The 18,898-nt window shown below is 31.5% G+C and overlaps 1 protein-coding gene across 7 annotated transcripts; it reads left to right on the top strand.

Annotated features, from left to right (window-relative positions):
* Positions 1–73: 73 nt before the first annotated feature.
* LOC127068161 (phosphatidylinositol 3,4,5-trisphosphate 3-phosphatase and dual-specificity protein phosphatase PTEN) lies at positions 74–18,190 on the top strand. 7 transcript variants are annotated; one of them, XM_051003927.1, is made up of 10 exons: positions 1,414–2,334; positions 2,742–3,321; positions 3,407–3,623; positions 3,730–3,859; positions 3,942–4,220; positions 4,310–4,455; positions 4,536–4,699; positions 4,776–5,057; positions 5,133–5,310; positions 16,870–18,190. In XM_051003927.1, exons 2-10 carry the CDS (start codon positions 3,148–3,150, stop codon positions 16,887–16,889), a joined length of 1,590 nt encoding a protein of 529 aa, XP_050859884.1. In that variant the 5' UTR covers positions 1,414–2,334; positions 2,742–3,147; the 3' UTR covers positions 16,890–18,190. The 7 variants fall into 7 exon arrangements, with proteins under 7 accessions (XP_050859882.1, XP_050859887.1, XP_050859886.1 ...); XM_051003926.1 differs by lacking the exon at positions 16,870–18,190 and adding an exon at positions 10,444–15,882; XM_051003925.1 differs by lacking the exons at positions 1,414–2,334; positions 16,870–18,190 and adding an exon at positions 74–950 and having other exon boundaries at positions 3,186–3,321; positions 5,133–8,197.
* The last annotated feature ends 708 nt before the right edge of the window (positions 18,191–18,898 follow it).

The raw sequence follows: 18,898 nt of genomic DNA, 5'->3' as shown, positions 1-18,898 counted from the left end.
CCGTGCGTGTATAATTTGATACGTAGTGGCTGTGTACTTATTCGAAATTTGAAGCTCGTTGTCGATTGGTCGGCGTTATCGCATATCGATTATAATCGACCAATGAGCGTTCAAGAAGAGAGCGTGTCGCACGCGTACGACATCGACAAGAGTGGAGTTGATTGGTCGGTGAAGAGAAAACCAAGCGCGCATGCGCGCCAAGCGAGACAACGGAGCGCCTCCATCGTTCGGTGAGAATTTCCAGGAACCAAACTCGCTGAGAAAGAAAGATAGAGAGAGATAGAGATAGAGACCAAGAGCGAGCCAGGACAAAGCCTCTGCCCTCCCTTGTAATGCCGCGGTGTAAGCGGTCTATCGTCATCATTCATTCTCCTCCGTACGAGAAACGACTGTGGTGTATGCACGCGACATGAACGCGTTGTCGTGAATGGCGCCGGTGGTGAAAAGTTTGGCTGTGCAAGTTTTACCAATAATTCCGTTTAACAGTCGCCTATGGAAGCAGTATTTGAGATGGACGCTTACGAGGAGTAGCACCACTTCCGTTCGCTAATTAAGCGTGGCTTTTCGCTCCCTTTTCTTTTTGTTTTTTTTTCTTCTTTTGTTTCTTTCTGTTGCTTTTTTTCGTTTCCTCCCCCTCTTAGCGGTTACCACATACACGAAGCATCTCGATAGTACATATACGTACCTCGCGCGCGTGGATTAGAAGCGGACGATTGCAAGGCTAAAAGAACGCGGAGGAAAGCGAAAGAAGAGACAGACAGAAAGAGAGAAAAAAACGAGAAAAATGCGCCTCGACGTAGAGAGAAGAGCGTGGAGAACGCTCGGATTCCAGTATGAGTGTCCGTAAAAGCGGACGACGAATATCGACGAGACTCGCTCGGTTATAAAGTGGACGGACAGCCGTGCGCTGCAACACACCTGCACGGTGTGCACGCTCCGATGCGTTGTTGGTGAGTGTGTGCGTCTACTGTCTTTTTCTTTCTTTCTATCTATATCATCATATATATATATATATGTGTGTGTTGTGTGTGTATATATATACACACATATATCTGTATATAATATATATATATATCTATCTATCTCCCTTCCCCGGCAGGCGCGTGTATGCGCGGTTGGCTGCTGCGTACGCGTGCGTGTCCCCTCTCATCGCGAATCCCGCTATATTCGGTGTATATACGTCCGTGTGAAGGAGAGCGCTCACGTACGTTGACACGAGTACATTGGTGTCGCACCTTCTCAACGTCGTAGATGATCCGAGAAAACGTGTGTATCGTTGTTCCCTGTCTACGAGAGATACACGTATGTATATATGTGTAATATACGTGTGTCACTCGCGGTAGTAAACCATCGTCACTACCACTACACCACACCACACCACCACTACTACCACCACCACCACCACCACCACCATCATCATCTCCACATCGACGTCGCGTCGTCGCGTCGTGCGTATGTGTATGTATATACTGTGCGCAGCCGCCGCGCGCGAACCAACACGCATGAATCCGCGCGAGTGCCGTATACGTATGTACTCGTGTAAAATGAATGTGTGTCTTGGACGCGAGTAAGCGTCGTGTGTCGTACGTAGAGTACGACGAGCAAGTGTTCCGATTCTGACACGATGACACGACCGTGCTGCGAAAACGTGGGACGACAGTGAGTCGTGCGGGCGCGAGTGCTTCGAGAGACGCGTTCGATCGTGTGTTATCTTCTATATTTCGCCGTTGCTCCTTCTCGATGCAGGAAGACGAACTCGTCGAAGATAGCAATTTCGAATTAGAGGTCTGCTGCGTTTCATCGTCGCAGGACACGCCGTGATCTCGCGTAGGAGAACGGACGGAGTGTATATGTGTGTGTGTGTGTGAGAGAGAGAGAAAGAAAGAGTGAGAGACTGAAAAAGAGAGGGAGAGAAAGAAAGAGAGAGAGAGAGAGAGAGCGAGAAGTGGATATCGATGAACATGGTTCGAACGTTTCTGGCCGGTTTTTCAACGAGCACGAAAGATCGAGGATCTTTCGATACGAGAATCGTGTCTCTCTCGCGAGAAGTTCGTTAAATTCTATGCGAGCAATATGTGAAAAGGCATCGCTTCATCGAGAAGACGAAATAGCCCGAACGATGTGCCAGTGAAACTGGCGTAAAAAACGTATCGTGCGTCGAAGAGGCTCTCCGGCATTGCAAATGGTGCTTAACCTAACCTTTCGTTCTTCTCCGCTCGTCGTCACGGTTTTTCTCGCTGCGGAGCGCGTTCTTTCGAGATCTCGCAGGGAACTGAAATTGGAAAGAAAGAATCTAAAACGCCGAAATCGGGCACCTTTTTTGCATTCGTAATTGTACGTTAATTTTTCTTCTTTTTTTTATCGAAGAACATCGATTTTTTTTCATCTCCCCGATATATAAAGTCGATCGTACGATTACGATTCTAACTTCCTTTTTTTCTCTCCTTTCTCACTTCGTAATTCGTCTTCCTTCATAAGTTACTAAATGTTCTGTCGCGAAGAAACGTTTTCGGTCTCTAATCATTTTTTAATGAGCCTTACGATCGACTATTTCGAAGTCAGTTTTTTCTTTTTTTTTTTTTTATTTTAAAGTTACATACGCATTGATATTTAAATTAATTGTGTTTCCTGATATATGATAAATCTCTCACAGAGAGATTTGCATCCGTATCATACTGACATAACGTTTCTTTTTTATCTATTCGATTGATCGTTCTAAAGGAAAGTTATTGCATCTCTAGTGTTTGTCCTCCGACAGCAGTGGTGGTGGTTATTCTTGTCAGTATTCGGTGGAAACACGAGATCAGAATCTAAGGGAGATATTTTGAACGCTAGGTCTTCGTCCTTTGTTTAAGAACCACGAATCCAGTGGTCGTTATAAAATCTTTGATTTCTGAATAAGAGCATAAAGAGCAGTGTTTGCTCACGTTTTGTGTTGTGCAATGTGGTTCTGTAAAACAAAGCTCTAATTTTGTGTAAGCTGACTTTTCAATACTTGCGTCAAGCTGCTGCTACTGCTGGTGGTGGTGGTGGTGGTGGTGGTGGTGATGGTTATAGAGTGACGTTACAACCGGATTGGAATAAAGTTATCAAACGTTATGGAAGAAAGATAAAAAGTTTCCATGAAATGGATAATAAAAGGAACACATGCTCTGGGAATTGATGGGTATATGCTTTTCCTGCAGGAGACCTACTAGCAGCAGGTTGAACAGTAAGATCTCTGAGCACATTTCGGCGTCGGTAACTCCCCTCCATGTTTGTCTGGAGGAACAAAGAGGACCAGAACTGGGCTTATGTGACGCCTCAGCTCACAAGCCACAGGTATATTTTTATATTCTGTATCTGTAAGATTTCAATTATAGTATAAATCATAAATGATTTTAATTAGATTTATCTCTTTAAACAGGTCAAAAAGGTTTTTGAAAATTACAAAGCACAAGAAGAGGCTGCAGAGGAAAAATTGGAGATTGGACTAGTTGTAATTGATATCGGAGAGGTGGAGCAAAACCAGCCGAGTATGGCCAATACTATTAGTAATATGAAAATGACTAACCCCATAAAGGGGCTTGTCAGTAAACGTCGTAAACGTTTCAAAGAAGATGGCTTCGATCTTGATCTCACATGTAACCTTTCGAATTTATAATTTAAACTATTCGTTTATAAGTATTCATTGTATACAGGTGCAAAGCGTGTTATTACATATTCCTTAATTTTATTGTAAATAAATAGATATACGAGACAATTTAATAGCTATGGGATTTCCTGCTGAAAAGTTGGAAGGAGTATACAGAAATCATATTGATGATGTTGTCAAACTGCTAGAATCTAAACATAAGGATCATTATAAAATTTATAACTTGTAAATATCACTTTTCTATTTTATTTAATTCTATATTATTTTTGTACCTATAATAATTTTTTTCAATTTTCTCCCTTTCTAGGTGTTCCGAGAGGTCCTACGATTTTAACAAGTTTAAGCAAAGAGTTGCTACGTATGCATTCGATGATCATAATCCACCAAGGTTGGAACAAATTAAGCCATTTTGCGAAGATGTACACATGTGGCTTTCTTTGCATAAAGAAAATGTAGCAGTAGTTCACTGTAAAGCAGGTAAAGGACGAACTGGTGTTATGGTATGTTGCTACCTTCTTCACAGCAAACAGTTCCCCACTGCCACAGAAGCTCTTAACTATTATGGTACCAAAAGAACACACGATAGGTAGGTTCTTTTTTGACCGCTTCGCCGTATTACGCTAATATTATTATTTCTGTATAATAATAGTATATGATATAAAATTTTGTAATTAGGAAAGGAGTAACAATACCTTCCCAAAGGAGGTACGTGGGTTATTATGCTACTCTCGTTCAAGAGGGTCTAAATTACCAGCCAATTACATTAATTCTACGAAAAATTCAATTGGATCCAGTTCCCATTTTTAACGGGGGCCAAGGCTGTAAGGAGAATGATAATTTACATTAATCGTTTAAATGTTGAAATAATATAATACATTCTAATTTATGATCTATATTTTAGATCTGCATTTTGTAATATCCGAATCAAATAAGAAGGTATTTAGTTCAGAAGTTCACGAGGTACGAAAAGGAATGCATTCTATTTGTATTCCGTTACAACATAATGTGGCTCTAACAGGTGATATTCGAGTGGACTTCTATAATAGGCCAAAAATGAAGAGAAAGGTATACGATTACAGTTTCTATAAAAATATCTCTTTGCGCTTGTTAATCGACATGAAAATTATTCTATTGTTCTTAGGAAAAGCTGTTCCACTTTTGGTTTAATACATTTTTTGTACGCGATCACGTTTCATCCGAGTATGATAACGGGGAATTACCGGTTGAACGATCGACGAGGGCATTGAGTTGCGATGGTACAGCCATGGAATTACCGATGGTGATGTCACATGTAAAACCCCGAACAGGATCTCTAGCTAGCCTTGGACCCATGCCACCTACTCTTGTTTTGAGCATAGACAAGTGGGGCTTAGACGACGCACATAAAGACAAACATCACAAAATCTACAGTGCAGATTTTAAAGTGAGTTCTACCGTCGATTATCGGCCAATTATCGTTTCTAAATTTTTATCTCGTAACAATATTTACTAATTTCAGGTTAGTTTATTTATGCACCGAGTTGGTGGAAGTAATTCGCCGGCTGTGCCAGCGACAACGAATAGGTTGGGAGAGGGTGTACAAATAGGAATGGGTGGTCAGGAAACGCCCAGCGAATCCAGTGAAGCGGATAGCAGTGAATGCGATACAACGGGAGATGAAGATGGTTGGGAATCTGGTGAGTCTTCTGCATCTCTGGTGGTGAATCACCACAATCTTACACACAGCAGTAGCCATACACATGTTAATACCCACCAAAGAACTAGTCTCAGAGAAACAGCTAAAGGTTTACTCTCACGTGGAGATAAAAGTAGGAATAGTCCTAGGCAAAGCACGGCTAGTGTAAAACGTTCTTCAACATTTGTTCGTTCATCCACGTTAGATACATAGTCGATTCGTTGATCTTGGAAACTCTTAGAAACTGAGTTCTTTCAACTGGCATTAAACTTTGCAGATTTATGTAACTTCAGTTTTTAAGTTTGAAAAGATTTGTAGCGTGTGTGTGTATATATATATATATGTATGTATATATATATACATATATACATATATATTATATAAATAGTATGCACACATGCATACACATATTCTGTTTTACACATAAACACACACACACACACTATTGCTTGTTAAGAGAGTACAATTTAAAGACATTTATTATTTGACTTTTCCGCACTATTTCAGCATGAAATGTGGTAAAGCATCTACCAAAAATGCATAAGGATTCTTTTTTATTTTGATCATGGTTGGAAATTCTTGTAATCCCGTCTTGTATGACATTTGCTTCTTTTTCCAGTTAGAATAAATATTGTCAAAATATATTAATCTTTCATTGAAAAATTAGTCATTTTATTAATCTTACAAATAGTAGTGAGAAATCTCTTGGTTAATTGTAATAGGAGAATACAAACAAAATTTTACATTCGATAATCTTCTTTATTTTTTGTTACAATAATGAAATTCTGCCGACACGTATTTATGAAAGTGAACGTAATAATGTTTACAGATCTAATCTATCTTATCCTAATCTATTTTCTCATGCAAAGAGTATGGTACATATTAAAATTATACAAATCTTACCACAGCACAAAATTAGAAGTTTTTGTTGCACTATTATATTATTTGCATGTCTTACAGCAACTCCTTGCCTTCTTTGGGTATTGGGGATTATTAACAACTATTGATAAGTAATTAAGAATCTATTTTTAATTGATCCTCTTATTGATTATTCTATCTGTTTCTACAGTATTAAGTATTTAATCCAATTTATTTTGAACAACTTTATAAAATTGCTTCTGGAATTATGAGATAGGATTATTGTAAATAGTACATTTTCAATGTGGTAGTTCTTGCTTCTAAACAAGTTTGTAACTTCCATGTGACATATTAATATACGATATAGTACATTTCAATCATCAAATATGTTTGTCGTATTTCTAACTATACATGCATATAGTAGAATTACAAACATTATTGATTTTATTAGTTTATAACATAAGATGTCTATATCTGCTCAGGCATAAAAAAACTTGTTAAATTTAGATTTCTATTTCTATTAAAAATAGAGAGTGTATCTTGATAATATATAAAAAAAACGTTATAGTGATGATTAGTACTTTGGAAATACCAAAGTCAATTTGTGTATAGACTGCTACAAATAATTATAGTAAGAGTTTGTAAAATAATATTGACAATGATATATGTATCAAGAGATTTCTTCTGTTTTATTTTTCTTTTCTTTTTTTCTATTTTTATCATGTAAAGAAATTTTTTCTAAACACTATTCATTAGGCTGTGCAATGTTTAAACTTTTTTTCCCTTGATATTTCCCATACAACCAAACATTCATTTAACATCAAAACACATTTTGTTTAATCAAACAAAAAAAAAAATCTGTATTTCACTGTAGAATACACTAATCTTGATAATTGAGTTAAAGGTAGCAGTAAAGCGTTATATACGAAAATATTTAAAAGATACCTGATAAAAATATGCTAATATAGAAATAATAAACTTCTTCATTGCACATTTTATTATTTAGTTGTAGAGATATAATCAGTGTTATCAAAAGATAATCTCTATCACAAATATTGAACAGTGCGTATCTTACAGATATGCGAGTATTTATAAATACTATAAAATATACAGTTTTAAAGAGCGGTCTTAAAATTGATATTTTATACATGTTCAAATTTGTGATTATTAATATGAAAACTGTGTACCTCTCTGCAAAGTGAGAACAGGGAAAATTTAATTCTTATTTTGAATTGTATGAATTTAAATTATATTATTAAATTAGTAATTTTCAGTTAGGCTGGTGCTTACTTACTTTAAGCAAAAGTTGAAAAATCAGTTTATAAGGGACCTATAGAATTCAGATTTAAAGAAAAAAATCAGAATTTAGTTTATCAATGAATTAAAATCGTCTTTCTACCGTTTATATATATATATATTTCTCTTTTTAATATATACAAAGATCACACACAATTTTAACTTAGTTTACTGTTGAAAAGCGAGTAATGGTGTTTAGGTACTACAAGTTGATGATAAGTAAAATACAGTCTGGCTTTAGGGTCATTATTGGTTGGAAATAATTGGAATTTGATTCTAGAAGCATGTTTCTAAAATGTTGTTTGCATGAAATTATTGTAATATTGATTTTTCAGTTTTGATATATAAGTATAATTATTTTTGTAAATTTGTATTTATTTTCTTCTTTTATAAACATCTATTTAAAAGCTATTATTTTTGCAGGAAATTATTTTTCATTATATACTAATTTATATTACACAATCTATCTATATAAAATGACATATTATGTTTCTATATGTCATAAAATTAATAATAATGTGTGTATGTGTATGTATGTATATATATATATATCATACTTTCAGTTATATTATATAAAAAATTTATGTAGTTATGAGGTATATATAGAAATTAATAGAACTTTTGTATAAATCAAATGAATAGTACAAAGGTGTATTACATTAATACGTTTTTATCGTTAAAAGAAAAAAAAAGAAAAAAAAGAAAAAAAAAAGAAAAAAAAGAAAAAAGAAAAATATGACAAGCAACATAATTCGATATAGTGTAAGAGTCTATAAAAAAATAAATCTAATTTTTAGAAGGGTATCCCTGAAGCCAGCATCGTTCGGTTTTTTTTTTTTATCCAAACACAACAATCTTGTAAATGTGTAGTGTTAATTACTATAAATGTATTAGTAACAATTTACTGTTTACAATAATATATACATCATTTACAAGATATTGCGTCTGGATGTTCACATACATAAGTATTTTGTCTTTTTTTAAAAAAATATTATTCCTTAATAGTCATTAGTACTTTAAACTTAATACTGCTTTTTACATTGTATAAATGTACAGTCGAAGATACAATTTTATACTTCTGAAAGTAAAATGCACGATTATCTATTATTGTTCTTATTGTCAATATGCAAAACAAAAAATCTATATTTTTCCTTAATGCTTTTTATACAGTTTTAAAATTTGCCTGTAACGTTGGAATATCAGAGCCCTATGACATTTATAATTTTGTTCTAATCCTTGTATTATATTGCATGTTGGTAATTTATAATAAAAAAAAAAAATTAAAGAGATTGTTGTATAATGTCTGAAACATATAAAATCTGTGAGACACATTTATTAACGATTATATAATAATTATATTTGTGATACTATATATTACTTATTATTATTATTATTATTATTATTATTATTATTATTATTATTATTATTATTATTATTATTATAATTACTATTATTATCTCTATACCGTTGTTATATTATAATTATCATTACCACAATTATTATTACAAATGCTACTGCTGTTACTATTATTCTCAATATCACCATCAGAGACATACCTGCTATTATTATCACAATTAAACTGTTAATGGTTTTTAAATACAATGTTGTGTTACAAGCGTACTTTTGTATTTCATATTTTACAAATAAGAACACGCACGCACATACATATACATGAGAATGTGTCTACAATGTATTCATGTCTCCTACTTTTTTACAGAATGTATAATACATTGTTCTCTCATCGATCCAATGATTTGAGTAATAATGATTAGTTATGAACATATAAATATTTAATTTCTACTTTTTAGTTATCTACGATATTATAATATTTTTTACTATTATAATTCCAGTATTTACTTCTATTATATATAATATTTGAGACTTCCCCCGTTTGTGACTGCTTTTCCGAAGGTACAAAGTGAAATTCTATATATATATATATATATATATACACACACACATATATATATATATATATCGTTTCTTTATTTCTTTAATATATCTTTAGCGTATTTCTTTAATTATAACTTTTAGCGTATGCGGTGTAATGGATATGCATTGATGAGTAGCGGTAAAGTTTCAGAGTTATTTTCTTACATGTAATATTGTATTGCCATAATTAGAAAGTCATTGTACGAGACACGAGTGTGTATTATGATAAATGTCTTTTCATCATCTGTGAACAGCTTTTATTCTCACCGAAATTTCGATAATACGTAGCGAAATATTTTCTCAGATCGGTGCATCTGCTTTCCTTGCACTCTATTCCTTGCATGCTACGTGTAAGTACATTATTGCAAGTTATATTATCCTTCTTCGTGTAACATTTACACACAGACATGTGTATATGTATATGTATATATATATATATATATATATATATATATATATATATATATATATATATATACACACGTTACATTTTTATGTAAACGCATCACATGAAAAGGGTAGAAGTGGCAAATGCGAGTGACTATAATTATCTATTTTCTTCTTTCTATAAAAAAAATCCTTTCGTGTTCTTTATTGCATGTTTATCATTATGAATGTACATAAGAAAAGTGCCACATATTTCTTTAACCCGAGATCATAAAAAAAAGTAATTGAATGGTTCATCCGATCGAATTGTAAAAATTTCTTTAACATCATTAACAAATTTCATTTAATATCCTAAGTTTATGTCAATAATATAGATATACGTATATATTATGAATGTTATTAATGTGAAATTATTATTGAGTTAAAGAGATATTTGTAACTTGAGAGAAAATAGCACTATGTCCTCTTCAATATTAATTGTTAACAATAATACCATTTAATATTGATGATAATAATAATAATAATAATAATAATAATAACAATAATAATGATAACAACAACAACAATAATAATAATAATAATAATAATAATAATAATACGATGTCAGAATAACCGTAGATAGTGACTGACTGATTGTATCTATATGTCTGTTCGCCCATAGTGGACATGGATCAACGCGTTGGCCGGTATCGTCTACTATCTGATGGAGGGATGATAGATCTTTTGTGAGCACATCGCACATCACCCTTATTCATCTTTCAACTACCGTGTCAATGTTATCTTTAGTTATCAGACAAACATCATTAAATGTACAAAGTAAATGAGCTGATAGGTCTCTGCCATATTCATGTTTTACGTTTAAGATTTTGACAATGTGAAATTTGTTCGCAAAATATTTCTTCTTCTTCTTCTTCTCTTTTCTTGATTTGTTTTTTCTTTTTCTTTTTTCTTTTTTTTTTATTTATTTAATAACGAGCAATTACTTTGTAACATGAGATTAGATTTATTTGATTTCGGCAATAGAAATAAATTTTCTCGTAAATTACGAATTAATTTAAATGCCCATTACGAGTGTTGTTAAGTAACGCAGGGGTAACCAGAGAATATTTCTAGTAGTTAGTATTAAATCAAAATTAATCATATTTGTATTCCTATGTACAAAGCAGCAACGTTATATCGTTATCGGGATTGTGTTCATTAAGGAAGAGAAGGAAAGAAAAGCAAAGCAAAGATAAAATTCTCATCTCTGGGCACCCATTAGTAAATCGTTTGTTCGAAATAATATTGATAAAGAAATGGAAGTATTAACAAAATAGGGATGTATGTTGCGTCTATACAAAATTAAAAGTTAATGAATGCATATATTGAGAGATCGATAGACGAATATATTTTTTATTTATTTTATTTTACTTTATTTTATTTTATTTTATTTTTGAATATTTGGGCAGAGCAATCTCTTATAAAATTGTATTATAAATTTGAAAATAATCGTGGATCAAATTGTGCGTATTTTTGTTTTCTTTTATTTATCGCATATCAATATTGTAAATCGACGATTTTCTTACGATGTTAGCGTACGAAAGACTTTTCGAATTTGTCGAAATGACAAGAAAAAGAGACATCGATCGCAATTGCTGAAGAAGAAAAAAGAAAAGAAAAAAAAAAGAAAAAAAAAAAGAAAAATAACACGTGAAGCTGCTGCACTATAGTGAGAAAGCACGTATTATGGTGTAAACTAAATGGACTGATTGTGTGAAGAAAATAATGCCGTATAGAACAAGACTATTTTCTTAAATAAGGGATAAATATCGTAAGTCAATAATGCGCGTCAAGAAATGAATGGGATGTACCGATAAAATATCTCGACTCGAAAATAATTTTTACAAATGATCCTATTGATCTCCCCACCCCACCCCACGAACCTCGATCGCCCACTCCGCCCTTCCCCTAAGTTTTCGTCGAATTTTCATCAATCTACTTCGATATAAAATTTATTTCTTTGCGAACTTTTTAATACTGCTGAATTAGAAAGTTTGACACTGATTACTTCTCTTATTCGATATTTCATTTCTTTTTTCTTTTTATTTTTTTCTTTCTTAATTGGAAATGTTCGATTTTGTGATCGGCTAAAATATACGTATATTTTTGTACAAAGTCACAAATATCGAAAGCCGATGCGATTTAACTCGTCGTCATTTCGTAGGTATAATATATATTACGTTTCGTCTAATCAATAAAACATTTTGTACGAAATATATATATATATATATGTGTATATATATATTTTTTTTTCTTTCGTCATAATCAAATTTAATTTAATCGAGAATAAAAATTTCGATGAGACTTGCTTAATATTTTAACAATATTTCGGCATGCGGAGTGTTTGAAGGATGTGCATGAAAGAAAGAAAAAAAAAACAAAATAGGAATACATAGAATCTTCATTTCCGAAGAATATGAAGATTCTAAACAGCTTATTAGAGTGTAAATAATATAGAAAATAAATTATATATAGAGCTTATATACATTTATCCTCGATATTCATGAACTTGTTCATTCACACCACTGTATCGCAATCTTCGTTTCGCATTTACTACGTTTTCTGTCACGATCTTAAAATATGTTTGTTATTTTTCTTCTTTCTATTCTTTTCTTTTTTTTCTTTTCTTTTCTTTTCTTTTTCTTTCTTTTCTTTACCTTTATCTTAATCTTTTTTCTTCTTAATTTGATATTTCGTAAAAATCTTCCTTTTCGTCTTCAACGAAGTCGGAAATTCATTTACTGTGAGCCTTTTAATACGACAGCATATTAAGATTGTAAGGTATTTACATCGTGCCTCATTTAAATCTATCTAGTTTATATACATACATATATATATATAGTATATATGTAAAGAATAAGAGAGGGAAGGGAGGGCTGCTAAGAAACGATCTTCAATACAATTGTACTGTTCGCAGGCGAACACGTTCGATGAGGTACATAGTTGTTGATTTTTCGATTAATAAAACGTACAAATGAAGAATAAAAAAAGAAAAGTAAAGAAAGAGAAAAAGACGGAGAGGGGGAAGGAGAGAGAGAGAGGGAGAGAGAGAAAGAAAATAAGATAGAAGAAGAAAATAAAATGAAATATAATTTTCATCATCGTGAAAAGGAAATCTTCGAATGAACGAAACGTACTGTATAATTGCGATGTTATAGTGTTTGGTTGTTAATTCGCGAACTATATTAACGTGAGAATGAGAGTGAGAGAGAGAGAGAAAGAGAGAGCGAAAAAAAAATAATTTATTGAATGTGCAGAACAAGAGTCTCGACGCCGTCCTACGTGATTCACGGACACACGTATATACATAAACACATAAATACACATATACATATACTTGTAATTTATTTGATCACACTTTTAGCACGTAGTCCACTTGAAACTACGACGTTTCTTGCCTTCGACAAGTTCTTTGTCTTTTTTTTTTTTTTTATTCTTTCCCGGTCGATGATAAGATGCAGTTGCTTACGTTCGGAACTTAAATTATTTTCGGTTCGAGAAATAGAAAAATATCGTGCCATGTTCCTAATCGTCATTTCACGCGAGAGAAGCGTGATTTAGAAGAGTAGAGAAGAACACACAAAGAAAAAAATGGCAATTATCCAAATTTCATTGTAACGCGTGTACAGTCGCCGTTCATATTAGTCGTGTAATAATAATAATAATAATAATAATAATAATAATAATAATAATAATAATAATAATAATAATAATAATAATATTAATATTATTAATAATAATAATGATGATGATGAAATCTATCGTAGAAAAATAATGCAAATGTCGAACAAAAAGGAAAACAAAAAATCCAATAGAAATCATTTAAGATGATTCGTTAAGGAAAAAAAAAATATGAAGGTCACACTGTATTGTTTATTAATCGAAAAACGACACGAACTGATAAAAAAGAGAGATGCTTCATTGTTTCATAATGATACAAATAGATAACAAATGGGACACTTTGTTTATGCCATAATAGAAAGAGAGTGAGAGAGAGAGAAAGGCAAGGAAAAAATGATGGCATGTGAGAAAGAGAAAGAATGAGAGAGAAAGAGAAAATAAAGAAACGATTGTGTAAAACGGACACTTTATCATTTTTGATTAGCGATGCTTACATAATTAGTGATTACCGTTGTGATATATCTGATTAGGTAAATTTCATTGCCCAAGATGTTAATGGAAATATTTTATATCTTCCTTTATATAAAATAGGGCTAACAATAGATAACAGTAAGTTCGACTAAGAATTGTAGTACAAAGTTCTTATTTTTGGTAGTAAAAGGAATATTGAGAAAGAGAGAGAGAGAGAGAATGAGAGAATGAGAGAAAGAGAGAGAGAGAGAGAGAAAGAGAGCGAAAGGGGAAAAAAGTACTTTGTCCAATTACGCTACTGACGTGTTTAATTATTCTTAACAGAAAAAGAAAAGAGAGAGAGAAAAAGGGAGGGAGGGAGGAAAGATAAGATTGTAAATTCGACGTCAACTGGTAAATCGATCGTTATCTTGTGCATATGATATATTTTTTTCTTTTTTAAACAAGCACGATTTTTCATAGATTTAATTTTTGTTTTATGATCGACCTTCATGGCAATTGTTACAAGGGTAATTTTCATTGAAATTGAACGAGACTATTTACGAAAAATATGCTGAAAAGATCGATTCGATCCAAATTGACTTGAATAAGAATTTCTGCATATATAGGGTATTTCACGAGTAATGTACAAATCGTCAAAAAATTTTCCTTCCTTTCTCCGTTATTACATGATTATAAATAAACATCATTATATTTGTAGAAAGTACATAAGCGATTTGTACTTTCGTGGGTAACACCTAAATTGAAATTTGTATTTAAAGCACTGGCGATATATTTTTCATTGATTAACATTAAGATCAAGATAAATCATAAACGATTTATACGGAAAGATTGAGAAGAAAAAAAGAAAGAAAATTGCGTTCCGTATGTGAGTGTGTGTGTGTGTGTGTGTGTGTGTGTGTGTGTGTGTGATAGAGAATTTTTTTTTCTTTTTGCATTACATAATAAAAAAAATGAACAAAACAAAAGAAAAAAAAATAAGTACCTCAGTGTTGATATAGATTAAAATAAATTCTTACAAAAACACGACGTACGTTTCGATCAACGCAAGAAGAAATAAATGTTACCTATGAAATTTGCGTAAGGAATGTACATGGTTGTATTGGAATACAAAAAAAGAAAAATAGAGAGAAAGAGAAAAAGGAAAGGATAATACTTTCCTTAAATTCTGTATAAAGTGTGAAAAATGAAAAAAAAAAAGGAGAATGTGTTGCGCGCGGATTGCTTAGAGATAGAGACAGAGACAGAATGAGAGAGAGAGAGAGAGAGAGAGAAAGAAATGAAGTGTCAAAAAATGAGGTATGACAAGGACAAACGATACCGTGTATCATAGTTGGTCTCTCTTGTACATACACGCGTATCGCGTATTGTTTATTATTAGATCGTCTCATATCGTTCATTGACGGGCAATAGAACGCAAGTGGAATGATCTTTTATCACTTTGATCCTGATTTTTTTCGAGTCGTCCGTTTCTCAAACAAAAACTGGATTGTCATCTTTGCGATACCTCGTTTTATATCGTTATATACGATCAATCTCGAAAGGATGATAGAGAAGATCAGAAACTTGAAGTGAAATAATAAAAAGGGAAAAGAAAGATATGAATATAAAGAGAGAAAGAGAGAGAGAGAAAGAGAGAAAGAAAAAATAATGAATAATAAGCGGAAGAGAAGAAGATAAGGTTTATTCCCAAAAGAGAGAGAGAGAGAGAGAGAGAGAGAGAGAGAGAGAGAGAGAGAGAGAGAGAACGGAAAAAAGAGAAAAAACAAAAAAGAACAAATAGAAGGAAAATACGAATGAGATACTGCTCTTTGTATAACTTATACATACATTCACGAGAAACGTTTTTTCCTTCGCTATATAGAGATCATATAAGTACCGTTTTATAAGTTACGTTCTTTACGACGGCCCACTTTTATATAATTCATGCAAAATCTGTTTTAAAATATAAACGAGAAACACGTAATAATTTTTCTTCTATTTCTAATTTATAACATTCTCTTCGTACACGATTCTCAAAGCTTTACCTTATTACTACTGATACTACTACTACTACTACTACTACTACTACTACTACTACTACTACTACTACTACTACTACTACTACTACTACTACTGCTATTTCTACTGCTACTACTACTACTACACTACTATTCTACTACCGCTACTATTCTTCTGTCCATCTAAAAAACCAAAAAAAATTAAACTTCTGTCAGGAGGTATGACGACTACTTTTCAAAATATGTACTTCGATTAACATTACATTGCACGTTTCGCATATAAGTACATATTCCATTTATTTAACTATCTTCTTTGACATACATCTTTTCTAAACAGATTTTTTGTTTTTTTTTACGTTTCGTTACACACAGACATATATATATATATATGTACGTATGTGTGTGCGTATATACATAAATTTAATTTTTTCTACACATGCGTATAATATTAATCAAATAATTTATATTTAATTTTTTTCAGACAATAATACTTTACACATAAGATAATCCGTACCATGTAAATAACAGTTATGTATAGTAATTTTTTTTATATTACCGGAATTTTTTATTTAGATTCATTCGCAATGCCATTTAATTGATTCTTTTGTAAATCCACAAACAGCTAATATTTAGGTCAACATCATCAAAAATTTCTTTTGTTTATCACATTATTTCTTTTCTAATCTTTTTAATTACATACACACATGATTACAATTCATTTAGACATACACAAAAATTCATATATACACACACGTGTTTGAATGCAATTTTATCTTACGAATGAAAATAGTACTTGTTTGTAAAGCAAGACAAAGATTATTAATATTAATATTATTAATAATAATAATAGCAATAGTAATAGCAATAATAATAATAATAATAATAATAATAATAATAATAATAACAATAATTATTTATTTTTTTTGGCTCGCGACTGACGCTTAGTCTGCTTACAGGGGAGTCGACGTATGTGTGAAAATTATGCGACTTGACTGATGGCGGGCCATTCAGAGCTAAACTCCTTCTCAGACGATCATCCTCTGACTGCCAAGACATCGCTTGATTATGAATCTGATCGATAGATCACGATCGATCGACCATCGTAACCTGCCTGCCATTCGCTACGCATGCATACCCGCATCCCCTGTAATTGTTGGTACAAGCTCAAGCTTTATCAATTTTTTTTCTTTTCATTTTTTTCTTTTTTTTTTCTTCTTTTTTTTCTCTTCCTTTTAATTAACTTCATAGGTAACAAATATTTAATTTATATTACACTCAATAATATTTTTTTGTTTCTTAATAACATCAGGTATATATAGTGTCGTGTATAACTGAAAAAATAGAGACAAAAAATAGATTTGAAAAAAAGAGAGACAGTAAAATAATAATAATAATAATAATAATAATAATAGTAATAGTAATAATAATAATAATAGTAATAATAATAATAATAAAAGTAATATTAATATTAATAATAATAATAATAATAATAATAATAATAATAATAATAATAATAAAATAACAATAGAGCGTACGCGCTCGTTGAACGCCCGTGGTAAGTCGAAACGCATCGTTTAAAAAACTTAGAATTGAATTACGATGAAATAACGATTATATTAGTTAAATAAGAAAAGAAAATGAAGTTATTTCACGAAAAATTTTTTCATTCAATTATATGTCGTCTTGCATTTTTGATTGGACTACTCGTATTTTCTTTTTCTTTTTTCTTCTTTTTTTCTCTCTTTATTCTTTTTAGGAAAGAATATAGAATATTCAGAAGTTTAATATTTAATGCAGTTTCAGGTTTTTTTTTTATTTTCTTAGAAGAAAAATAAAAAAATAATTCAGTCAATTTTTTAAATATAGGACGTGTATTATATATTACTGTTACGAAAATGAGAGAATAGTTGCCAAATATCGATATCTTAACGTCTTAAATACTAATCTAATATTCTCGTTCATTCGAATGCATCATCTTTTGACATCGCATTGTCTTCTCGTTTCTATTTTATTATTTTCTTTTTTCAACGTTTTTCTAGCATTTTTCTCTCTATATATATTAATAAAATATAAAGAAGAATACACATTCTTTCTTGCCATAGTGAGTTAGCATGGGCAAAATTATTAGCGCGCGAAAATCGTATTTTGATAAACGAAATATTAGTTGTTATATACAATTGCCAGACTTATTCTTTATTTAATATAATTTTTGCAATTCCGTTTCTCCGTTATTAAGTTATATATATATATATATATATATATATATATATATATATAATATATATATATATATAAAAGAAAAAAAGGGAAAGAGATTAAATCCGTTCCAAATATTTTATCGTGTATCGACTTACATCTTAGCCCGATAGAACTTTGTGCCTCTAAATTGTTAAACAAATATCTGCAGTTGCAGTTTGGTGTATCGAGGACTAGGATGCATCGTTATTTGTAATATACATATACATATATACATATATATATATATGTATATATATATATATATGTGTGAAGAAAAAAAATAATAATAATTGACGACCTTAATAATCATTCGAAATTTATCTTTTGATTATATATATTTTTTTGGAGAGAATGAATAAACGTTTCCTCGTATTACATATTTATAATATTTTTCATAGATTTAAAAGATGGTAACACGTCCAGCATATAAGAGTTACGTAGTTACATTTAAAATTTATCTCCCCGATGTTTAATACTCGATATATTTTTTCTTGTTATACGCCACATACGTGGAATCTTAATAACACTATTGTTACGTAGACATCATACTGTGTACGTTTTATAATTGTTATAATTAATAGGAAAGAGTGTCGCGTAAAAGGATAGACACACACACACACACATATACACAAAACAGACATACACATATACACACGTTTATTCTTTTACCATACAAGCTTTGAGAAGCTTTTGGCACGATCGATCGTAAATAAATTATTTGATCATCTACTTTAATGCTGTACAATA

The sequence above is a fragment of the Vespula vulgaris genome, chromosome 12 (assembly GCF_905475345.1).
Source record: "Vespula vulgaris chromosome 12, iyVesVulg1.1, whole genome shotgun sequence".
Classification (NCBI taxonomy): domain Eukaryota; kingdom Metazoa; phylum Arthropoda; class Insecta; order Hymenoptera; family Vespidae; genus Vespula; species Vespula vulgaris.
This window is presented reverse-complemented; position numbering and strand designations above follow the sequence as displayed.

What these genes read in the sequence shown, in the direction of transcription:
- LOC127068161 (XM_051003924.1), top strand. Translation starts at nt 3,148, where the DNA reads ATGCTCTGGGAATTGATGGGTATATGCTTTTCCTGCAGGAGACCTACT. An exon ending in CTTCGATCTTGATCTCACAT is followed by an intron (nt 3,624 to 3,729) that starts GTAACCTTTCGA and finishes GTAAATAAATAG; the next exon opens with ATATACGAGACAATTTAATA. An exon ending in TTTTAACGGGGGCCAAGGCT is followed by an intron (nt 4,456 to 4,535) that starts GTAAGGAGAATG and finishes TCTATATTTTAG; the next exon opens with ATCTGCATTTTGTAATATCC.